The sequence below is a fragment of the Gracilinanus agilis genome, chromosome 5 (genome assembly GCF_016433145.1).
Source record: "Gracilinanus agilis isolate LMUSP501 chromosome 5, AgileGrace, whole genome shotgun sequence".
NCBI classification, from domain to species: Eukaryota; Metazoa; Chordata; class Mammalia; order Didelphimorphia; family Didelphidae; genus Gracilinanus; species Gracilinanus agilis.
The window spans coordinates 115570294-115593754 of record NC_058134.1 but is presented as its reverse complement, the minus strand read 5'-3'; the positions used below and the strand labels follow the sequence as shown (position 1 = coordinate 115593754).

At 38.1% G+C, this 23461-nt stretch overlaps 1 protein-coding gene across 1 annotated transcript in view; it reads right to left on the bottom strand.

Moving 5' to 3' along the window:
• Nucleotides 1-23461, bottom strand: part of SLC13A4 (solute carrier family 13 member 4) — a 51637-nt gene that overhangs the window by 23413 nt on the left and 4763 nt on the right. Inside the window, exons 2-5 of the mRNA XM_044678319.1 lie at nt 18999-19127; nt 3289-3425; nt 1416-1594; nt 194-248 (exon numbers count right to left, since the gene is read on the bottom strand). Of these exons, the coding sequence (XP_044534254.1) occupies nt 194-248; nt 1416-1594; nt 3289-3425; nt 18999-19127 (500 nt within the window). The remainder of the gene's footprint in view (nt 1-193; nt 249-1415; nt 1595-3288; nt 3426-18998; nt 19128-23461) is intronic.

Sequence of the window (23461 nt, the reverse complement as noted above, 5' to 3'; positions counted from 1 at the left end):
TGGGTTTTTTAATCTAGGTCTTTCTATCTTCAAGGCAAATACTTTATCCATTATGTGATGCTGCTTCTTGATAACTATAAGTAACACAGAGTATGGTTAACTCTAATGTAAAATAGAATATAAGTGCACAAGAGACATGCAAAGGGTTGCAGAAACTTTGCCCCTCTTCCTATTGGGGAGTGGATGCACTTACTCTTCATTGACGAAAATGAGCTCCAGAGATGGGGGTCCATTTTTTTCACCAAGACCTACAGACAGAGAGGAGGAGAAAGAGAAAAAGAAGAAGAGAAAACATTGGGGCTTTAGGTGTCACATTAGGACAGTATTCAAAGAATCCCTATTCTTTAAGGGTTCTGAGATTGGTGAAAGGTATTTCAAGTCTTCAATAGCATTTATTATTGTTTCTTCCCAACTCCCAGAGTATCTTGATGGATAGCTATTCTTTTCTTTTCTGCCCTGAAGGTCCAGAGGGATAATGTACGTAGATGGGCTTCAGGTTGGGTGTTGGACATTGTCCACAACATTTGAGGGAAGAGGAGGAGGAGTTTGTAATGGTAGTCACTAGTTGGGGAAGGGAGAAGAAACAAGGATTGATGGTGGCCAGTCTTAAAGGAAAATGATCAGGGTTTTAGGGGAAAGACAGGAAAATAGAGCCATATAAGTAAGTATGTAAATAATAGGAGCCAGGAGAAAAGAGTTGTACAAAAATATTTATAGCTGCGCTCTTTGTGGTGGCAAAAAATTGGAAAATGAAGGGACATCCTTCAATTGGGGAATGGCTGAACAAATTGTGGTATCTGATGGTGATGGAATACTATTGTGCTAAAAGGAATGCTGAACTGGAGGAATTCCGTGTGAACTGGAATGACCTCCGGGAATTGATGCAGAGTGAAAAGAGCAGAACCAGGAAAGCACTGTACACAGAGACTGATACACTGTGGTAAAATCAAATGTAATGGATTTATCTACTAGTAGCAATGCAATGATCCAGGACGATTCTGAGGGACTTATGAGAAAGAATGCTATCCACATCCAGAGAAAGAACTGTGGGAGTAGAAACACAGAAGAAAAACAACTGCTTGATCACATGGGTTGATGGGGATATGATTGGGGATGTGGACTCTAAATGATCACCCCAGTGCAAGTATCAATAATATGGAACTAGGTCTTGATCAATGATATATGTAAAACCCAGTGAAATTGTGAGTTGGTTATGGGAAGGGGGTGGGGCAAGGGGAGGGAAAGAACATGAATCATGTAACCATGGAAAAATACCCTAAATTAATTAATTAATTAAATGTTTCAAATCTACTCCCTACCCCCACCCCACCAACTAGGAGCCAGGAGAGACTTGAGAGTCCTATATGGGGAAGAAAAGAGTACTAAAGGATTAGGAAAACTCAAGTAAACTGTACTGATTGGCTGAGTTTCTTCACTGGTGGAGTTGTCAGGGGCCGCCATGACCTGCTCTTCTTCAGCATTGACTAATTCCTGCAGCACAGCCTCCACGATAGGCATCACCATGGCGGTGGTGGAGGTGTTGGAGAGCCACATGGACAGAAGGGTGGTACAACACATGAAGCACAGCAACAGCCTGAAAGGAAGGAAGCCACAGCAAAACTGAGTTTCTGGGCCAAATGGTGCTTGGGAGATGATTGCAATATAATCTAGAACCTTAGGAAAAAACCATCCCAATTCTTCCATCAGTAGCCTTTGCATTGGATGGCCCTAATCTAGTAAATAATAATACATATCTTTTAGGCATAAACTTGCACTTGTATTTCATACTAGAAGTTTCTGTGAGTAAGGTTTCTATATGGCACATATAAAAACAGCCTCATTATTTGACAGACAAGAAACATAATGTGATTTAATGAAGAAGGGTAAGTGGCATATTGAATTTCTGAATTACTACATGGGTCTAAAGGTGTTTTGAGTAGGCTGACATCAAATGGCTTTTAATACACCAAGAGGATCTTAAAAAGTGATGGGGGAAACAATCAGTGGGAATGACCCAGAAATAGGTGGATGATGGATCGGTGAGAATCTAGTCTGGGATGAACATTCCACAAAAAAGGATGCAAAAGAGTTCATAATCCTTTGCTAGAGTAACCCAGGGGATGATATCCACATGTCTAGAAAGCACGTACCTTATTGTCCTCATTCTATAAAAATGAAGTGATTGAGATCAACTCTACAATGGAAGGAGCCATGCTGATAATCTGACAGATCCAACATGGGGCCCTGTTAGTGTCCTTTCAAATATTGATATCATTTGCCAATGAATAACCATCTCTCTGACTTTTTAGAAATGATGGAAGAGAAAGAAATAATGCTTGATATAGTCAGTAATAAATTGCTGACCTTATATATCTGATGCACTCTCCAAGTATGTATGTGTGTGTGTTGTGTGTGTATGTATATATATATATATACACACACACATATTTAAGTATATTTATTTTATCTATTTGTTTATATTATTTATCTATTACATGTATAATATATATATTCATATATATATATGTAAAATCTTAGAACTTGAGCTTAAGAGTGGTAAATACTGATACATTCTATATCTTAGATGATCTCCCAACCCTTTGTCTTTCCTGTTGCCTGAATTCTGATAAATTAAAAAAGGTGTAAAGAAAAACATCACAAGAAGATCAAGTTGTCTATCTGTCCATCTTCTTCTAGTCAATTCCTATGTCCCATAAGGCAGAAGTCCTATCTTATGCATATATTCTACCAAAGGCCTACTTATCTGGTTCATTGAACTATGACACTGACATGGATGATGTCATCAATTCAATCAGTGCTATATTCAAATATTTAACAGTCAGCTGTCTGGAAAAACATTGTATGAATGACACACTTTTAAGTTTAATCTGCATTATTAACAACATTTTCTCTTTTACTTTCTTAAGCCTAGAAATCATGAAAAGGAAAAATCAAGTGTTGATTTGCAGTATTTGCTGATTTCCGAGGGGGTAAATGCTCACTGAAAATTTAACATGACTCTTGATAACTGCTCCAAGCTTTTTTCAGTCCATCCCTGTATTCAGTCCTTATATTTGCTAAGTTTTCTTCATGTAGACAAAAATCTGTTTCATGACCATCCTAATTGCTGATCATCCCTAATGGGACAAGGTAGGAGTGTGGTTGGTTCAGGACAATATTCCCATTCCTGGAGAAATAGAATGTATGCCCTGGTGCATCTCTAGAGAGGAGAGATGTTGCAACAATAATGTGGCCATGGATCTACCAAGAACCCAAGACTTTACTTACATGCCTGGCTTGGCTCCTGCCATCATCACCATGCGCAGGGCAATCCTCTTGTGCAAGTTCCATTTCTCCACTGCCGCTGCCACACAGATGACTCCCATCAGCAGCAGGGTGGTGTTTTTGAAATACTCTGCAGCCACCTATGGGGGGCAAGAACAGGGCCTAGTCATCTAGAAGGGTAGGGGTTTCTAGAGACTTTCTGCTAACTTTTCAGTAAATATTTATGGACTTAATTTGACTGACTGTCATCATTAAGTCAGATGGGAAGGGGTTCCCTTCTGGTTCTAAATCTGTATCCTTCATAGAAAATTTATGAGACAACATGGACAAGAATGACAAGAATCCACTTTTTGGACTTTGTAAATACATTTTATTAATTTCTTTGGGGTTTTAGAGGTCAGGAAATTATATTTTAAATGATCAGATTTTAATATGCTCGAATCCTTTAATATAATATGTGGTGAGTATTTTCTGAAGGTCAAACAAATCAAACAGATAAGATAAGAAGGTGGGGATAAGTTGTGATCAGCACTGGTGAAGGGAATATGCCTATTGATTTATGGAAGGGTTGAATAATAGCTATACGTAAGGTACTGTGCTAGTGCTTAGGAATAAGAATAAGAATAGCTAGCATTTATATAACTCTTTAAGATTTGTAAAGCACCTTACAAATAATTATCTCATTTTATCCTTACAACCCTGGGAGGTAGATACTATTATAATCTCCATTTTATAGGGGAGGAAACTGAGGCAGACAGAAGTTAAGTTCCTTGTCCAGGGCCACACAGCTAGAAAGTGTGGATTAGAGACTGATTGTAGAAAGCTTTCAATGCAAGGATCGTGTTTATAATTTTTTTGCAAGAAATGTGGAATTTCTAGAAGATTTTAAGTAAAGGAATTTCATGACTTCTCAATAACATTCCGGTCTATCATTCCAGAACAATTATACATTATTTCCCATATTACCAACTAAACTGGCCAACTTGCTGTTCCCCACATACGATATTTCCTCTCTCCACTCTCACTTGCACAGTGTGTTCTCCCATGCCTAGAATGCTTTTCCTCCCCCTCCAGAACCTTTAATTCCTTTTAAGGCTCAGCTCAACAGCTACTGTCTTTAGAGGCCTTTCCTGATTTCCCCAGTTGTTAGTGTTCTTCCACAAATCATCATATATTTATTTTGTCCGGATCGTATATTTACTTATCTGTGTTGGGAATATATCCTTCCTAATGGTAGTTACTGAGAATGTGTTTTATATCTTTTTAGTAGAAAGCAAACCCCATTGGGAGCAAAGACTGTATAACTTTTATATTTATTTATATTTATATCACTAGCATCCAGCACAGTTCCTGGTACATAATGGGTGCTTAATTCCAAGCATGCTGATTGATATTGATTGATCAGTAAGGCAGATTAGGAAGATTAGGACAGTCTTGTGAAGGATATACAGGAGATAGTGTACACTGGAGGTAAGGAGAATAATGAAGAAACCAAGTGAGAAAAGGTAAGGTGTGTGGAAGTGGTGCCTTTGTAATGGAAAGGAGAGATACAATGGTCATAGAATTGACAGGAATTGGAAACTCTTTGGATGTGTGTAATGAGGGAGAAGGAAGAGTCATAGATGACTTGTAATATGTGGTGTCTTGTGACATGGCTTATATTTTAAGCTTATTTAATTTTTATTTAATTTTCATTTTTTCAAATTTTAATTTTCATTATTTAATTTTCACTTGTATGTATGTCATTTATCCACCAGACCAGTGATTCCCAAAGTGGGCGCTACCGCCCCCTGGTGGGTGCTGCAGCGATCTAGGGAGGCAGCGATGGCCACAGGTGCATTTATCTTTCCCATTAATTGCTACTAAAATTAAAAAAAAATTAATTTCCAGGGGGCTAAGTAATATTTTTTCAGGAAAGGGAGTGGTAGGCCAAAAAAGTTTGGGAGCCACTGCACTAGACTGTCAGTGGGGTGTATGACTGTTAAAGGAGGACTAGCACCTCTAGTGTGAGGGCTTGCTGAGCCCTTTTCAGGACTGCTCATCCACCTTCTGTGACCAGCTCTCACCATGGCTTCAACAAGTTATAGCACGCATAGCTGCTTTACCCAATAAACCATTGTGGCCGATGGTCTAAAGCAGGTTAAAGTTAACTGATGAGCATAAACCCATGGATGAATTGGGGGATTTCTATCCCAATCATGTGAAGTCTTCCTGGGGTGGAATGGGTGAAAGAGAAAAATTTGTTTCAATAACCACAACGGTGGCTGAAGTAGGTGCTGTGGAGCACTTGGTCAGACACCAAAGATGCCAAGGTCATCCATTGCATCCCAGGCCATTGCCAATTGTCTTGACTTTTGTCTTGTCACTGGACTTGGATGACTCTGGAAGAAAGAATGGGCTGACAACTTTGTGCAACTCTATCTCACTTAAAAATCCAATTCCTAGACCAGCCAAGATATCACTCATTGATCTCATCGATCCTCTTCAAAGAGAAAAGATAGGCAACAAGACTGTAGGCAGGCATATATTTTTTGGCATTCCCAGAACAAAGTAGATATATAATAAATACTCATGGAATGGATGAATGAAAATTATTGAAATTGGAAAGAGATGATATAGACCACTTGACAAAATAGTAAAAGCAAAAACCGACCTGTCTTATATGTTCAATTAATTTTCTTCCATGTTGTAAAAGTCTCACAGAATCTAGGTCATTCCCCAATTCCAAGCTGGAATGCCTCCCTACTGATTCCTGAAAGATGGAAAGATTATCTCTGTAAAGATGTTTGGAGGAAGACAGAGATGTCTCACTTTTGGCTTCCGCATCACCTACCATATACTTGGTACACAGTAATCCCTTTCCAAATGCCTATTGATGGTTGATTGACCCATCTTGATGACTCAATCCTCATAGGCAAATCCATTCCCCACCCCTTAGTATCCAAAGGAAATAATGATCACTAATCCTACTGAGGATATGATATCCCCACTCTGCAGGAGCTCATTATAGTTTTGGGGAAATCCATTCTCCCCCTCTTCTGGTGACATGAATGATTTGATTTGATGTCTGGCCCAAGCATAAAAGTGCTGTTTTCCTGACAGGAGATGAAAATGTCATTGAAATGGCTTTAGAAAGAACCCAAGCAACCATCTGGAGTCATCTCACATCGTAGAGTGGAACAAGCGCCCGACGAGAAGTCAGAAAGACTGAGATTCTGTTCAGACTTCGTAGGATTCCTTTCTAATGACTGGTTTTATTTGCATGGTGCTTTCCCATAGTCCTGGCAGGTACCTTAGTACTATTATCTCCAGCTTCTGAAAGATCGAAGCACAGACAACTCACTTTAGACACCCAGGCACTTGGTACTCTGAAGTGCTTTTTCAAAGAGTCGCTTCAGTAGTTACTACTTCCAAGAGTTTGTGCAGGAACTCTGTATTTTTAGGGTAATTGTTATTTCAGTCTCCTGGCACTTCCCATCCCCAAATACTGGCTGTCTCTGACAGCCCTTTAGGAAGTCCAGTGCAGGTATTAAAGAGAATGTGTGGGGTGATGGCTTCTGGAAACTAGAAACACCCAGCGGTTCCAATGGCAGTTGAATTGACTTGGGCATCACAGACGAGGCAGAAGGCCAATGGGTATTGCACAAGTATCCTTTGTAGCATCTCTACAGTTGGTCCCTTCTCAGTCATTTGCACAGTCATAATCTTGACCTCTAGGTCCCAGCCTTCTCATACTTAGAATTTTTTTGCCTTTACAGAATTGCACCATTATTTTAAAATCATCTGTCTTACTAGTTACAGCATAGAACCCTACCACTACCTGGCGGCAACGTAAAGAAGAAGAATCCCTAAGGAGCACAGTGTCGAGTCCTGAATGATGGATTGATGCAGGACTTAGACTCGGGATGACCTGGGTTCAAATCTCATCTCTGATGCTTACAAGCTATATGTCTATGGATAAACCACTTCACCTCTGTCAGCCTCAGTTTTCCTTTCTGTAAAATGGGGATAATGATAGCTGGAGTACCTATTAGGAGGTTGTTGTGAGGTCCAAATTAATGTTATATAAAGCACTTTGCAAACTTTAAAGTGATAAATAAATATCACTTATTACCACTAATGTTGTAGATATAGGACACATACCCAAACTAGTATACCTCATTGATCTCAGTCTCTTTTACACATATCTTCAAGAGTTAATTAATAAATATTCATTAAGCAGATGCTATGTGCAAGATTGTGGGGATACAAAGCCAAAAATGAAAGTCTCTGTTCTCAAGGGAAAAAATATGCTTGGCTATAAGTAAATATAAGATCTCTAGTAATGCATGCCACAAGGCACTGCCCTTATTTGTTCAATATTATTGTGAATACCCTAGAAGACAAAGAAAGTGTGTGTATCACAGCTGAGGTTGGGAAGGGTAGCAAATAGAACAGGTGACAATTAAGATTCAAAATGGTCTCATCAGTATTTCTGTGTCGTAGGGAATTGAGGAGGCCTGAGGAGAGGGAGAGAGACTGGAACAGTCAGTCCATTTATTGATTTTTTATTTTTATATTTATTTTGCTATTTTTAAAAATATATATATTTATAAATTTGCTATCTTATATAGGCAAGGTTCATGGAACCTCAAACCAATGACAATAGTAGCATCAAAGATCACTGATCACAGATCGCCATAACAGATATAATAATAATGAGAAAGTTTGAAATGCTGCGAAAAAACTACTGAAATGTGACACAGACGTGACATGGGCACATGCTGTTTGTTGGGAAAATGGTGCTGACATACTTGCTTCACACAGGGTTGCCTTCAATTTGTCATATTTACAATATCTTCAAAGTGCAATAAAATGAGGCATGCTTATAATATTCTATGAGGAATCAATGAAAAAAAAACCTGGGACTGTGTAGCCTAAGAATCAGAAGATTTGGGGACCTTAGACCTGGAATCGCAGCATTGTAGGATCATTGATTAGAGGCTAGAGGCGATATCGGAGGCCGCCAAGATTAAATGACTTGCCCCCGTTCACAGAGTTAGTCAGGATCTGGGCTAGACTTCCAACCCAAGCATCCCTGATTCCAAGGCCACTGCTCTATAAACTATATCACATGATCTTTTTTGAAGGGACTTTAGGGATCATTCCGATAGCACCTAAGTCTGTTGAGGACAAGGACTGTTTAATTTTAATCTCTGCATTTTAGCACATAGTAGGTGCTAATAAATGCTTGTTGACTGATCAAAGTAGTCCAGCTCTGCCATTTTATTCATAAGGAGCTGAGGTCCAGAGAAAGGAAGAGACTTGCCCATGGTCACACATATTGTAAATGACTGTAAAGAACTGGGATTAAAGTTGGGAATCTTTACTAAAACAGAGCTCTTTTCACTCTGTCTTAAAGAACAAATTACAGCATAATGTGCTAACCATTCCCTAATATCCTAATAAGCCAGCACGTAGGAGAGGCAGCAGCCTGTTTTTTGTTTCTCCAGAGAATCAGTAGGTGGAAGTTATCAAAGATTAAATCTGTGCTTAATGTAAAGAAGAACTTTCTAAAGTAAAGGCTATTCTTCTATGGAATAATAAACAGGCTGACCAGTTTCACAGGAAGTATTTAAGCAGAAGGTGGATAGACCAACCATCTATCTGTGAAGACACATCAGATAGGATTTCTCAGAGACTAAATGATAACCAAGGTCCACTCGACTCTAAGATTTTATTATTCTTTATTCATTCTAAAGTGTTTTTTGATTCCAACATTCTCCTTCCTACACAGCAATTGATAGAGGAGCCCAGTAACATTTTCTCTAAAATCTGGATGCCTTGACATGGTCTTTTTAACAATTGTAACAAAACCTTCATTTATCCCAATCTCAGACAGTCTGTTTCTTCCAAAGAATTCTGCTTACCAGCGTCTCTTCCAACTTTCTTTCTGCCTATTATTTTTCTCCCTTATTTCAGATCTTAGCTATAAACCCTCCTCCAAGAAACCCTACCAGACTACCCTACCCAACTCCATTCATACCAACAACCACGAAACATTCATGCACAGTAGGTACTTCCAAGCAGCTGTTGCTGGTTATATACAGAAATGATTTCCCTCACTTAACATAATATACATTCTAAGAGAATTCATTCTAAAATGAATTTAAATGTAATTAATTCTTTTCCATTGATTTCAATTACAAAAATGGAGCAGCATTTTGTCAGAAAAAAATTGGTGCAATAAAATCACATTTAAGATCATTATGACCCATTAAAATCATATACAAAGAAAAGCTTCTGGTAAAATGTTAAGCATATTTAGTAATATTGTAGGATGGCACTGTGGATGGAACAGTGTAGTGGGAGCCAGGAGATGTGGCTTTTATGCTTCCTGGTTTTTCAACTAACCAGCTATGTGATCTTGGGCAAATCACAATCTCTGCAGACCTCAATTTCCTCATTTGAATAATGAAAGAGTTGGATTAGATGGTTCTTAAGATCCATCTCAGCATTAAAATACTATGATTATGTAATTTATATTATAACATGATTGTGGGATTAGCAAAGTGTCGTGCTTCAAGTGGTGGGCATTCTCCAAGTGTCAGGTAGGAAATTGCTGCTGGGGACTGGTCTTGGGGGGATAGGTCTCCCCCACTCCACCAAACTGATCTATTTCAGAGCCACAAAGGATTGGTTTCAGGGCTGGGATCCCAGTCCCACTCTTTGCTTTTCCATTGTGGCCATTGGCACTGGGGTAGGAAGACAAGATGGCAGGAAGTTGCCACAGCCCTCTCCCTGGGGCATGGCCTTCTTTATTAATAAAAGCACCTCCTTTTCCCATTCCCAAATATGTCCAAGAATAAGGAGGAGTCCAGAGAAGAAGGTCTGGCACATACTTCAAAACTGGGCAGATTGTCAATGCCAGGGTTTCTGTTCCTAGAGAGGAGATGGAAAGGCAGCTAGATGAAGTAATAGAGAGAGGAAACAAGACAGGCAGGATAAGAATTGAATTTGGGTCATCCTAAGTCCTGAGTTCAGCTCTTTGTCCACCACACTGGAGGTATTTATTAATTTTTTAAAATTTAATTTATTAAATATTTACAACAACGTACATAAATGCATGCTAAAAGGAGCCAGAAAGGACCAACTCTTAGAAAATGCTTGTTGACTAACTCTCTGACCCTGAGCAAATGATATAACCACTTTGAACCTCAGTTTCCCCATTTATAAAATGAGAATAGGTATGATGCTAACACCTTTGTCACAGCTTTGTTGTGAAGGTCAAATGAAAATATATGTGAAGCACTTTGTAAACCCTAAAGCACTATGCAAATAATTTATCTTAGTAAATAATAGTAACAATGTTGATATTATCAATATTATTGAGAGGTGGATGAGATCACTAAATGTTTTCAATGAGAATCTCTAAACTGACTCTTTGCTGTAAGTCTATAGGGCAGTTTGGGGAGTGGTGGTAGGGAATATCTCAATTTGATTTTTCTCAAATATATCCTTGTAGTCTACAGAATTTTTAGGCAGTTTGAGTTGTTTTTCTGGGAGGGCTGAAATAATTCCGATCACTGATCACAGGGAGCATAGAACTCATCGAATTCATCGACTCAGTGGTATAGAGATGATGAAGCTGAGATTTAACGAGGCTGACATTCATGATCGCACTGCTCGTTATGGGCAGAGTGTAGATTCTTGCTAGGGAGTAAATCTTAGGCCAGGTTTTTTTCCCCTTTTCATCCAAGTTTTTTGACTGTTCTAGATGGGGCCTCCATTGGTTGGAGGTCTTTGGTGGTGATGTTGCTACAGCAACAGGAACCTTGATGCATAAGCTGACAAAAGCTTGGGGTGGTCTGACGGTGAGGACATGGGCAGGGTTACAAGAGAGGATCACTGGATTTTGCCATGGTCTGGTTATTTTGGATTGGGGTTAGTTATATGGCTGGTTGGCATGAGGCTGACCAGGGGAATGGTTTCCTGGAGTTACTTACTGGCGATGGCAGATCTCTCTGGGGACCATCTTTGACTCTTCCCTCCCATCTACTGTACATATCCAGTAAGTTGCCAAATTCTTCTAATTCTGTCTCCACAATATTTTTGCATTTAGTCTGTCTTTTCACTATCTCAGTACTTTTCTTAGATCTGACCCTTATTTCTTTTAGCTTTTTCGCTATTTAATCTCTCTGAGTAATCCTGGCCTGACATACTATCCACTGAGTAACCCGGCTGTCCATGGGCTTAGATTATTTTTGTTGAGTCAATGAGATCCTTGAGACTCTTGGGGGTGAAAGGGTTGGTGCCTGTTTGAACAAACTCATCCTTCAGGTTTGGAATTAAGTCCTTGTAAGAATGGGAAGCACTGCACTGTTAGACTCAACAGATTGTGCGCTTCTGAATGTTCCTCCTGGCGTAGGCGCTAGAGGACCATTTCTGTTTCTCAGTTTGAGCCCCCTGTCATCAGGATTTGGAGCATCTGGTCTGCCTTTTCTAGGCTCTACGTTCTCTGGCCTTGGATCTTCTCTATCCAGGAAAGACAATGTGGGGATTGGTATGAAAAGAGTCTTAAAAAGGATACAGTGATGGCTCCTTTCTGAAGGACACAGTTAATGGTAGGTTTAGAATATCAGGAGGCACTAATTAATAAATTCCTATAATTTCTTTGAGTCTCCATTGATGTGTTGTAGTAATGGAAAAGCCAAAGCAATGGGGGTGGTGGGATGGGGTTAGGTACTGAATATGAGATAGGAACTACAGATGGATTGTGAGTCCAATAGCAATTATATTTCTTTTTCCCTCAGAGACTCTAGCTCACATTGAAAACCATAAGAGGCATGGTGGTCCAAATGGTGTCTTTCAGAACCATTTTCACTTGGCTTCTTGTTCTAGTCAATCTGAGAAGTTTTCTGATTTCTTAGGATCATAAAACCATAAGCTTTAGAATTTGGAGGCCACTGAGTCTATTCCCCTCATTTTATAGATAAGGAAACTGAGGCACATAAAGATTATGCTAGTTGCATCCAGGTTTTGACATATGGCATCCAGGTTTTGAATTGGGTCAAGTTTGCAGGGACTGTGATGCTTCTTAAATTCTCCCTCCTTGTCCTGTTTCTCAAGTCAGCAGTCTTGAGAGTAGAACATAGGTTCACAGCAGCAGAGATTTGGAGCTGGAAGAAACCACTGAGTCCAATTTCTTCCATTCACAGAGGTGGAAACTGAGGATCAGAGATGTTAAATGACTTGCCCAGGGTCAAACAACTAGTGAGTTCATATGATAGGATTTGAACTCAAGTCTTCCTGACTTTAAGTTTTGATACCTCCCATATTCGCATATTTGCCAGAGACCATGCTGGCTTTAGGTCACCCTCCCCCCCCCCCCCTTTATTTTGTATAGTTCTGGAATTGATGGAGGGATTTACTGGTGTTTTTGTTTTTGTTTTTTTAGTTTTATTGATGATTGAGAAGAAGCATAACATACAGGATAGAGATCCAACCTAAAAGCCAGGGAGATGTGAGTTCAAGTCTCACTATTGACTTTGGGCAAAACACGAAGCCTCTCATTGCTCTTGGCAGCTCTTTAAAGAAGCATGATACAAGCCTTCATGAATGGAGGGAGTTTCTTTGCTCAAGAGTTCCCTATATTAGTGAAGTCCTAGATCAAATCTCTGTCCCTTAGTGATCACTGCTTCATCCAGCACCCTTTAAACTCTTTGCTGGGGAGTCTCTGAGGGGAGTCACCATCAGTCATTAGCAACTTGCCCTTTTATTCCTAGAGAACATATTTCTTCCTGGATTTTGCCCAAAGCTTGGGTCAAAGCGATGCTGCCCCACCTGGGCCAAAGACTGTGGACTGTCTCTAAGGACGGTGGTGTTTAGTCAGTTGAGCAGAGAGGAGGTTGTGACCCCAAGGCTGTGGCGTACAGAAAGCTGACGTCAGGATGGAAACTGGCTCCCCAAATAGCTCAGGGTTAGAAGAGGACAACAATTCCAAGTTATGACATGTGGTCAGAAAAGGAAGATGCTCGTCCTCAGAACCAACAAGACCTTGAAGTCGGGCAGTTCTGCCATCTCAGATCCAGCTTTCGATATTCCCCTCGTGCCTTAACAAGAGTGCTCATCCCCCCTTGACGGCTGCCTTTGGGACGGCAGGAAAAGTTCTCTGGGAATGGTGCAGGAGTCGAGGAGTCCCAGGCAGGGAGCTCTGGGATGCTTAGAAGAGGTCATTCCTGAGACTTCTCAGGACCAAAAATAGCTGTCAAAGCTTGAGCATTAAAGCCTGCACTTTAACTCCCTAGCAGAGGCCATTAGGTTATCATTCATGGACAGCTTTCTTCTAATTAAATCACAGTTTGCAATAGGCTCCATTATCTAGTTTCCTACCCCATAACAGATTAAAAAGCAATAAACCAGAAAGAGATCTTTTACTTGGTTGCCACAGTGAGAATTTATAGCTGATAGATTAATAGTGAAGGATAAAATAAATGAGAAAGCAGACTAGCTATGTATGATAACAATATAATAATGAATAATATTATCCTCCCTTCAGATATTTATTAGTGGTGTGACCCTGGGCAAGTCATTCAACCTCTATTTGCCTCAGTTTCTTCACCTGTAAAGTGAGGATAATAATAGCTTCTATCTCCCTGGGTTGTTGTGAGGATAAAATGAAATAAAAACTGTAATGCATTTAGCACAGTGGCCTAGCATATAGTAAATTCTATATAAATGCTGTTATTGTTGTTTTAATTATTTGGGCTCACAGTTAAATAGGAGAGCAGGCTGGATTGTCTTTGGAGAGTAAAAAATTCCTTTAATGACCTAGAGCTTTATTATTTAAAAAAAAAACAACCCTTCCCTTCTGTCTTAGAATCAATACAGTATATTGGTTCCAAGGCAGAAGAGTGGTAATGTCTAGGCAACGGGGGTTAAGTGACTTGCCCAGGGTCACACAGCTAGGAAGTGTCTGAGGCCAAATTTAAACCCAGAACCTGACTCTCAATCCACTGAACCACCTAGCTGTCCCCTGACCTAGAGCTTTTCTATGAAACAAAGGCCCATCTTTTTAATACTGATACTCTTCTGGTGGTGTTGTATGACTAGGTACACATAGAGAAATATGTTCTCTACCCACAATAGGCTCTAATGAATTAAAAATGAGAAGACAATGGAGAACATGTTTTGGGTGTGAGCAGACAACAGCAAAGAAAGAATTATGAAGGAGACTACAGAAAATTATGGTTGAAGGAAATGTATGGGCAGAGAAGAAGCTGGGCTAGTTACATGGCAAGAGCAAAATATAACTGGTAGATCCTGGCCCCCATTGATATCTTTGTGATATTAAAAGAAAATGATGAAGGCTACTACTACCCACTTATGGGAGGACATTTCCTGTTCCTTTAGGCAATCCTCATATAATATCATTTTGGGCCTCCTTGACCATTCTCATGGCCTTCCTTTGGTCATACTTCAGTTAATAAGTGCATCTTTACAAAAACATGGCACCTGAAAAAGAACACAGTACTTTAGAAGTGGTCTAATCCACATTGAATCCAATGGGACCATGCCTCTCTTGTTCTGGATGCTTTTATTATCCAGATTTGTTTCTTCACTTGTAAAAGAAGAGCCAAAAGGCATCTGTCTTGCAAATGAGTATTGTCTGGGGCATAGAAAAGTTAAGTCATTTGCCAATAAGTTATATTACCATAACCAGTTTGTGTTAGAGATAAGATTGGAAAACAGGCCTTTTTTTTTTTCCAACTGACTTTGGCAGTCTGGTGAAGCATGTGGACTCCTTGACAAAATAAAGTTGGAAAAAAATGGAAGGAAATGTTAAATTTCAGTTAGAAGTTAGTGAACATAAAAAAGTATTTTCCCCCCAATCCAAACTGAGTGATGCCCTGAAATTAATACATAGTCTCCTTAGGAGTCTGTGAACCCTGAAGAAGCTCTTCTCTAAGGCTAACCTTTGATCTACTACTCTAAGATGTTTCTCTCTTTGCTCTTAAGGATACTAAACTTCTTGTAATGTGTTCTAAGAATTAGTTAGCTTTTTTGGTTGATAAGGCAGAGGGTTGGCCCATATTAAGCTTTTCATCAACAGCCAAAATCTTTGGGTATTTTTTATACAAATTGGTGACATTTGTTGTAATGACAATTCTTATAATTCTATTTTATGTATATGTTCCATCCATCCATCTATCTATCTGTCTGACTCTATCTATCTATCTATCTATCTATCTATCTATCTATCTATCTATCTATCTATCTATCTATCTTGTCATTCTATCTGTCTGCCTGCCTGTATATCTATTTATCTATCTAACCTGTCATTCTCTCTATCTGTCTCTCTGTCTGTCTATCTGTCTGTCATTCTGTCATTCTGTCTGTCTATCTATCTATCTATCATCTATCTATCTATCTATCTATCTATCTATCTATCTATCTATCTATCTTCCTGTCTGTCTCTCTTTTTATCTACCTATCTATCTACTTTGTGTTATTTTCTCCAGAGAATGGAATGGAGCAATACATGGAGAAATACATAATGAATTCCTATTATAGGTAAAAGTCTTGAGTTGGTCCCAAATGGGATACAACAAAGTTGTTTAAGGTAAGGTTCTTGTCTTCCATGTGCTTATGGAGATGAAGACATATAAATAAATATTTATAATACATGGCACATTATAGTGGTCATCTTAGAAGAGGGAGAGATCAGTTCTGGTTGGGGTGAACAGAGGAGTGTTTGCCAAGGTGGTGGGATTGGAATCAGGTCTGGAAGAATGTGGATTTTGATAGGCTTGGGCATTTTGAATGCAGGGAGGGATGGGAACGGCATATATAAAGGTATATAGGGTACAGCTAAGTAGATTGAGAGCCAGGACCAGAGAGGGAGGTCCTGGATTCAAATATGTACACTTCCCAGCTGTGTGACCCTGGGCTAATTACTTGACCTCCATCTCCTAATCCTTACTACTCTTCTGACTTGGGACCAATACACAGTATTGAGTCCAAGATGGGAGTCAAGGGTTTAAAAAGATAAATAAAGGTACAAAAGTGGGAATGTAGATACAAGTAGAATGTAAGCCTTTTGAGGGCAAGGACCGTTTTCTTCTTTTGTTTTTGTATTCCTAGTATCTACCATACTGCTTTGCATGTATTAAATGTTTGTTGAGTTGAAGTGTTAGTAAAATACAAATACTTCAGAGATAGCAAGTAGGCTAGTTTGATAGGAGTAAAGGCTTCATGTAGGAGGATAGCGCAGTTCTTTCTATGACTAAAATCATACATTTTTGCACAACTATCCAGTCAATATTAGGAGGATTGAGTTCCTGGTTGTGGGACTGTTTTTGCCACGTGAAAAGTTAACAGGCTTATTTGTAACTACTGTAAGTCTATGACCTTGATCTCCTTGGCATTGTGCATTAATCAGTAAAGTTAAAGCCAAGTTAAACTAGGCTACTGGTTACTGGAAAATTGGTGCTTGTTATTTCATAATTCCTGTCTTCTTCCCACTTCCATCCTTGCCAGTGAGATTAGGATTTTGGCATTTCTAAGGAAGAAGAAGCTTTTACATTTCATCAAAATATCTTTTGTTTTCTACCCTTGGATAAAAACATCTCCAACACTCCACCTTGCCTTACAAGGATGGTACCAGAGGCTCTGCCTGCAGTTCTTACTGGCTTGACCTTCCTGACTGTTCACAATCATAGGTCCTTTGTTGGACTGTTGCTTAGCAACTTCTTCACACTGTTCAGAACCTGACCTGGCTGCTTTTTCCAGGAAGATTCCATTTCCTCAGAACCCTAGTGCTTCATCATCTCCTATAAGCCTCGGACATGTATCTGGCCTCTGTTCTGCTTACAGTGAGATAGAATAATTTATCTTATTTAATTAAATGTTGGCTTATTTGAAAAAATCCTACCTCTAAGTTAGCAGTTTTTAATAAAAAGAACAGAATGGAAGAATGAACTCTAGTAACAATTTTTTCTTAGATCTTTTAGAATAGAACTCTCAAACACAGCCCAAATATTCCCAAGTGTAGCCTGAACCAGATTAAAATATAATTGCTCAATATTTAACCAAATAAACAAAAATTCAGCAAAACATTTAAAACATAAAATTTTTATGTTTTTTCTAAGTCACTCTATGGCCCACAGGGATTCTTGTGTTTTGGTTAGTGGCCCCATTTCTATATGCATTTGACACTTCTGCTTTAAAAGACACTCATTCCTTTTCTTACACAGTTTTCAATCTAGAAGGGGTAAAAGGTGCCAGGATATCTGTGAATTCAAATGATGAAAGGCCTGGAGATTATACCTTATAAAAATAGATTGAAGCAACTGGGAGTATTTGCCCTGGAAAAGTTTGGCAGGGAGAATGATAATTATCTTCAAGTATTTTAAGGACCAACAAGTGAAATAGTGAGAATTGGCTTGTTTTGCTTTGCCCCAAAGGACAGAATTAGAAAGAAAGAGTAGAAACTGCAAAAAAGCAAAGACTTCTTGACAATTAGAAGCTATAAAAAGTGAAATGGGAGATAGTGGGTTGAGTCTCATTAGGGGTCTTTAGACAAAAGCCAAATGTCACTTTATAGAGTAGAATGTTGGTTGGTGACTTTTTTTTAATTTAAAATTTTTTATTTTATTTTGAATATTTTTGCATAGTTACATATTTCATGTTCTTTCCCTCTCCCCCAAGGCCCCCCACCCCCCTGTAGCTGACTCACAATTCCACTGGGTTTTACATGTATCATTGATTAAGACCTAATTCCATATTATTGATAGTTGGACTAGAGTTATCATTTAGCTGTACCTCCCCAGTAATATCCCCATGGTTGGTGACTTTTGAGTCCAGTTCCAGCTCTAGAGATTCTGTGTGATTCCAAGATTCTATGAATAAAAACTGTCATTTCCTTTACTCTTTGGTTCTTTTCCCCCCAACTTCATTTTTCTTTCTATAGGCTTAGGCGGACATTTAAACATGGATATCTAGGCTTCAACTTGGACTATTTTTGCTGAAGAAGTTGGAAAATGCCTCAAAAAGAGAAAAAGGCCTACAGTTTAAGGATAGTGACTGAGGGGAAACCAATGATTTTAAACTGACTGATTCTAAGAAAGAGTGATCTGAGATGGAGGAGGAATATATAGTAGGACCATTTACAAGGTTACTGGGAGCATTCTGGGAAACTTCATTAAGACAGGAGCTCAATGAACATTTACCATTCTCGGGTTCTTAGTGCTTTAGGAAAACACGAAGGAAAGAGGACATTTTTGAGAGTTACAATATAATGAGATTAGAAAGGACACATGAAAAAAGGCTTTTAAAAATCACTAGCAACCTATTATTAAGCATAAAACCAGATAGCACAAATAGAGTATACTCATGCTGAGGGGATTCAGAATAAAGCGTAACTGGATTTGGATATGGTCATTCAGGGAAGGCAGCTCTTTTGAACATGTTGGGACTTATGGATCATTAAAGAGGAGGATGACTTGTGCAAAAGATTACTAGATTATAAGGTTGATGAAGGCAGTTCTATTCACTTATACTTTGCACTTATTAAGTTTGAATAAAGCTGTGGGTTCTTTTCCCCAGAGGACAAAGAGAAGCCCTATTCAAGTGACAATTGGGTTTGTTTTACTTGTGAAATATTCTGGAGCTCTTCCTCCATCTGGGATATTTAAGCAGGGTACAATGGGACCAGTGGCACATTGGGATCTAACCTCACTGGATCGGAGCACTCCGAAGAGAGGATAGAGGAAAGCAGGCACGAGGGCGGCAGCTCCGAGCGGGACTGCTTCTGATACCCAGTATATGGCTGTAACGATCAGGACATAGGCACATGCAGCCTCCTGCAGGAGAGGAAAGAGGAAATTAGTCATGGCAGACATCGCTGCTTGCTCTCCTCTCATCCCACCCTTGGGAACCAAGGTCCACAGAGAGAGCAGGCTGAGGCAGTGGGTGGGCACATGGGCTTACCAGGTTTAAAAATTAGTTTGGGGATCTTCCATAGAAAGTTGTCAAAAAGGCAGATGAAGTCGGCAACAGACTGGGACCTGGCAGTGGATGGAGTGGGTCTTTTTGTAAGGGGCACAGTCCAAGAGTTGAACAGCTTGAATTTTTTTTTAAACTCTTACCTTCTGTCTTAGTAACTTCCTCCTTTTTCCCTTTCATTATTGGAGAAGGCATCATTTGACCAAAAAAGATATGTGTACATATAAAACTATGTCTTACTTATTTCTGTTTATCAGTTATTTCTCTGTAGGCATAAATACACAAATAATTCTTCAAACAATATTTGTTGTATATAATGTTCTTTTGGTTCTGTTTGTTTCATTCTTATTAATTTCATGTAGGTCTTTCTATATTTTTCCAAAATTAATCTGTCAATTCCTACAGTGCAATACTATTTCATCACAATCATCTGCCATAGCTTGTTTAGCCATTCCCCATTTTTTGGGCATCCCTTCAATGTTCTGTTCTTTGCCCTCATAAAGAGAGCTGCTATTAATATTTTAGAACAGTTCTTAGAAAAAGTTCTTTTCCTTTCCCCCTCATCTTTAGAAAATAAATCCAATAGTAATATTGCTGGGTCAAGAGATAAACACAGCTTTATAACTCTTTGAACATAATTCTAAATTGTTCTCCAAAGTGGTTGGTTTATTTCACAGTTCCACCAACAGTGTATTAGTGTCCCTGACACTTGTCATTTTGCTCTTCTATCACTTTGACCAATCTGATAGGTAAGAGATGACACCTCAGAATAGTTTTGATTTGCATTTCTCTAATAAATAATGACTTAGAACATTTTTCATATTGTTGTATCTAGCTTTCGATTTCTTCATTCAAAAATTGCCTGTTCATATCTTTTGACCGTTTATCAATTGGAGAATGGCTCATATTCTTATATATTTGACAAAGTTCTCTACATATTTTAGATATGAGATCTCCATCCAAAAAACTGTTGATAAATTTTTCCCTAACTTACTCCTTTCTTTCTAATCTTGGCTACATTAGTTTTATTTATACAAACCTTTTCAATTTAATATATTAAAAATTATCCAGTTTACATCTCACAAACAACATTCTCCTGGCTCTACTCACTTAACTTTAAGTCACTTCATATGTCTTTCCAGATTTTTTTGTGACCATCTTGTTTGTCATTTCTTACGATACAATAATATTCTTTTACAACCATGCACACAACTTGTTCGTCCATTTCCCAAGGGACTGACATTCCTTCAGTTTCCAGTTCTTTGCTACCACAAAAAGAGCTTCTATAAATATTTTTGTACAAGTAGGTTCTTTTCTCCTATCTTTAATCTCTTTGGAATACAGACCTAGTAGTGGTATGGCTGGGTGAAAGGGTATGCATAGTTTGATGGCCCCTTGGACATGGTTCCAGATTGCTCTCCAGAAAGGTTATATCAGTTCACAGCTTCACCAATAGTGTATTAGTGTCCTAATTTTTCCACACCCCCTCCAACATTTATTGTTTTCCTTTTCTGCCATATTAGCCAATCTAGGGGGTGTGAGATAGTACCTCGGAGCTATTTTAATTTATATTTCTGTAATTAATAGCGATTTGGATTTATCAAACACTAAATTACTATGGTTATTTATTATACAACTCTATTTATTAGTACATACTAAATTGTTTTAATGATTCTTGCTTGGTAATGCAGTTTGAGATCTGCTATTTCTAGGACATATTCCTTCACATTTTTTTCATTTTGATTCCCTTGATATTCTTTACCTTTTGTTCTCCCAGATAAATGTTGTTGTTATTTTTTCTAGCTCTATACAATAATTTTTGGGCAGTTTGGGTGATACGGCACTGAGTAAGTAGATTAGTTTAGGTAAAACCATCATTTTATTATATTTATTTGGTTTACTAATGAGCCATCAATTTTTTCCCCAAAATGTTGAGATCTGACTTTATTTGTGTGAAAAGTGTTTTGTAGTTAAGTTTATACAGTTCTTGGTTTTGTTTTGGCAGGTTGACCTCCAAGAATTCTATATTATCTACTGTTAAGTTAAATGGAATTTCTTTTTCTGTGTCGTGCTGCTGGACTTTGTTGTAATGTATAGAAATGCTGATGACTCATGTGGGTTTATTTTATATCCTGCAATTTTACTAAAGTTATTAATTATTTCACCCAATTTTTAGTTGATTCTTTAGGATTCTCTAAATATGCTGTTATGCCATCTGCAGAGAGTAATAATTTTGTTTCTTTATTGTCTATTCTAATTCCCACAATTTCTTTTTCTTTTCTTATTGGTATAGCCAGCATTTCTAGTACAATATTGAAAAATAGTGGTGATAATGGGTGTCCTTGCTTCACTCCAGCTCTTATTGGGAAGGCTTTTAGCTTGAACTCATTACAAGTAATGTTTGCTAATTTTTTTTTTAAGGTAGATATTATTATTGTTTTCAGGAAAGCTCTACTTATTTCTTTTATCTCTAGTATTTTTTTTAAATTTTTTTTTAAACCCTTGTACTTCGGTGTATTGTCTTATAGATGGAAGATTGGTAAGGGTGGGCAATGGGGGTCAAGTGACTTGCCCAGGGTCACACAGCTGGGAAGTGGCTGAGGCCGGGTTTTGAACCTAGGACCTCCTGTCTCTAGGCCTGACTCTCACTCCACTGAGCTACCCAGCTGCTCCTCTAGTGTTTTTTAATAGGAATGGGTGCTGTGTTTTGTCAAAAAAAATTTTTTTCTGTATCTATTGAGATAATCATATGACTGCTGTTGGTTTTGTTATTGAGATGGTCAGTTATACTGATGTTTTCCCATTATGGAACAAGCTCTGTAATCCTGGTATAAAACCTACCTGGTCATAGTGAATGATCTTTGTGATATATTGCTATCATCTCCTTGATAGTATTTTATTTAAAGATTTTGCATCAATATTCATTAGGTAGATTGGTCTATAGTTTTCTTTCTCTGTTTTTTTGTTCTTTCTGGATTAGGTTTCACCACCATATTTGTGTCATGAAAGGAATTTTGTAGGATTCATTCCTTGCCTATTTTTCCAAATAATTTATATAATATTGGGATTAATTGTTCTTTAAATGTTTGGTAGAATTTACTTGTGAATCCATTTGGCTCTGGGGCTTTTTTCTTAGGGAATTTCATAATGGCTTGTTCAATTTCTTTTTCTGAGATGGGGCTAAGTAGTCTATTTCCTCATCTGTTAATCTAGACAATTTATATTTTCTTAAATAATCATCTATTTTGCTTAGACTATCAGATTTATTGGCATATAATTGGCAAAATAACTCTTAATAATTGCTTTAATTTCCTCTTCACTGGCTGTAATTTTACTTTTTTCATTTTTGATATTGGGAATTTGGTTTTCTTCTATCTTTTTTTTATCAAGCTAACCAATCATTTATCTATTTTACTGTTTCCCCTGCCCCCACCTAAAATCAGCTCATTGTTTTATTTATTACTTGTTTTATTTATTACTTCAATGGTTCTTTTACTTACAATTTTATTAATCTCTCCTTTGATTTTCAGGATTTATAATTTGGTGTTTAATTGTAGGTTTTTAATTTGTTCTTTTTCTAATTTTTAAAAATTGCAATACTCAATTCATTGATCTGCTCTTTCTCTGTTTTATTGATGTAAGCATTTAGAGATATAAATTCTCCCCTAAGTACTGCTTTGGCTGCATCCTCCAAATTTTGCTAAGTTGTTTCCTTGTTATTATTTTCTTTAATGAAATAATTGGTTGTTTCTATGATTTATTCTTTTACCCACTCAATTCTTTTAAGATAAGGTTAAGTTTCCAACAGATTCTAAGGAATTCATATGTTCTTCTGAGTTTAATACATGTATATTGGATATATAAAAGGGTACATAAGCATCAAACAGAAATAATAATAAGACGATATCTGTTCAGCATTTTACAATTTACAAAACTCTTTCACATTCCATTCCTTTATTTGAACTTCATAACAGTTCTTTGGAGAGTCAGGGTGGTATCACAGTGGATAGGCAGCCAGCCTCAGTCAAGAAGTTGTTGTCATTATTGTATATGACATTTAATAAATTATTGATTCACAAGTGTGAGAAGGTCACATAGAAAGTAAGTTGCAGAAATGAGACTCTATCCTGGATCTTTGGGCTCCAACAGGACTCTTTACATTACATCATTGTGAAGAAGTTCTTGGGGGCAG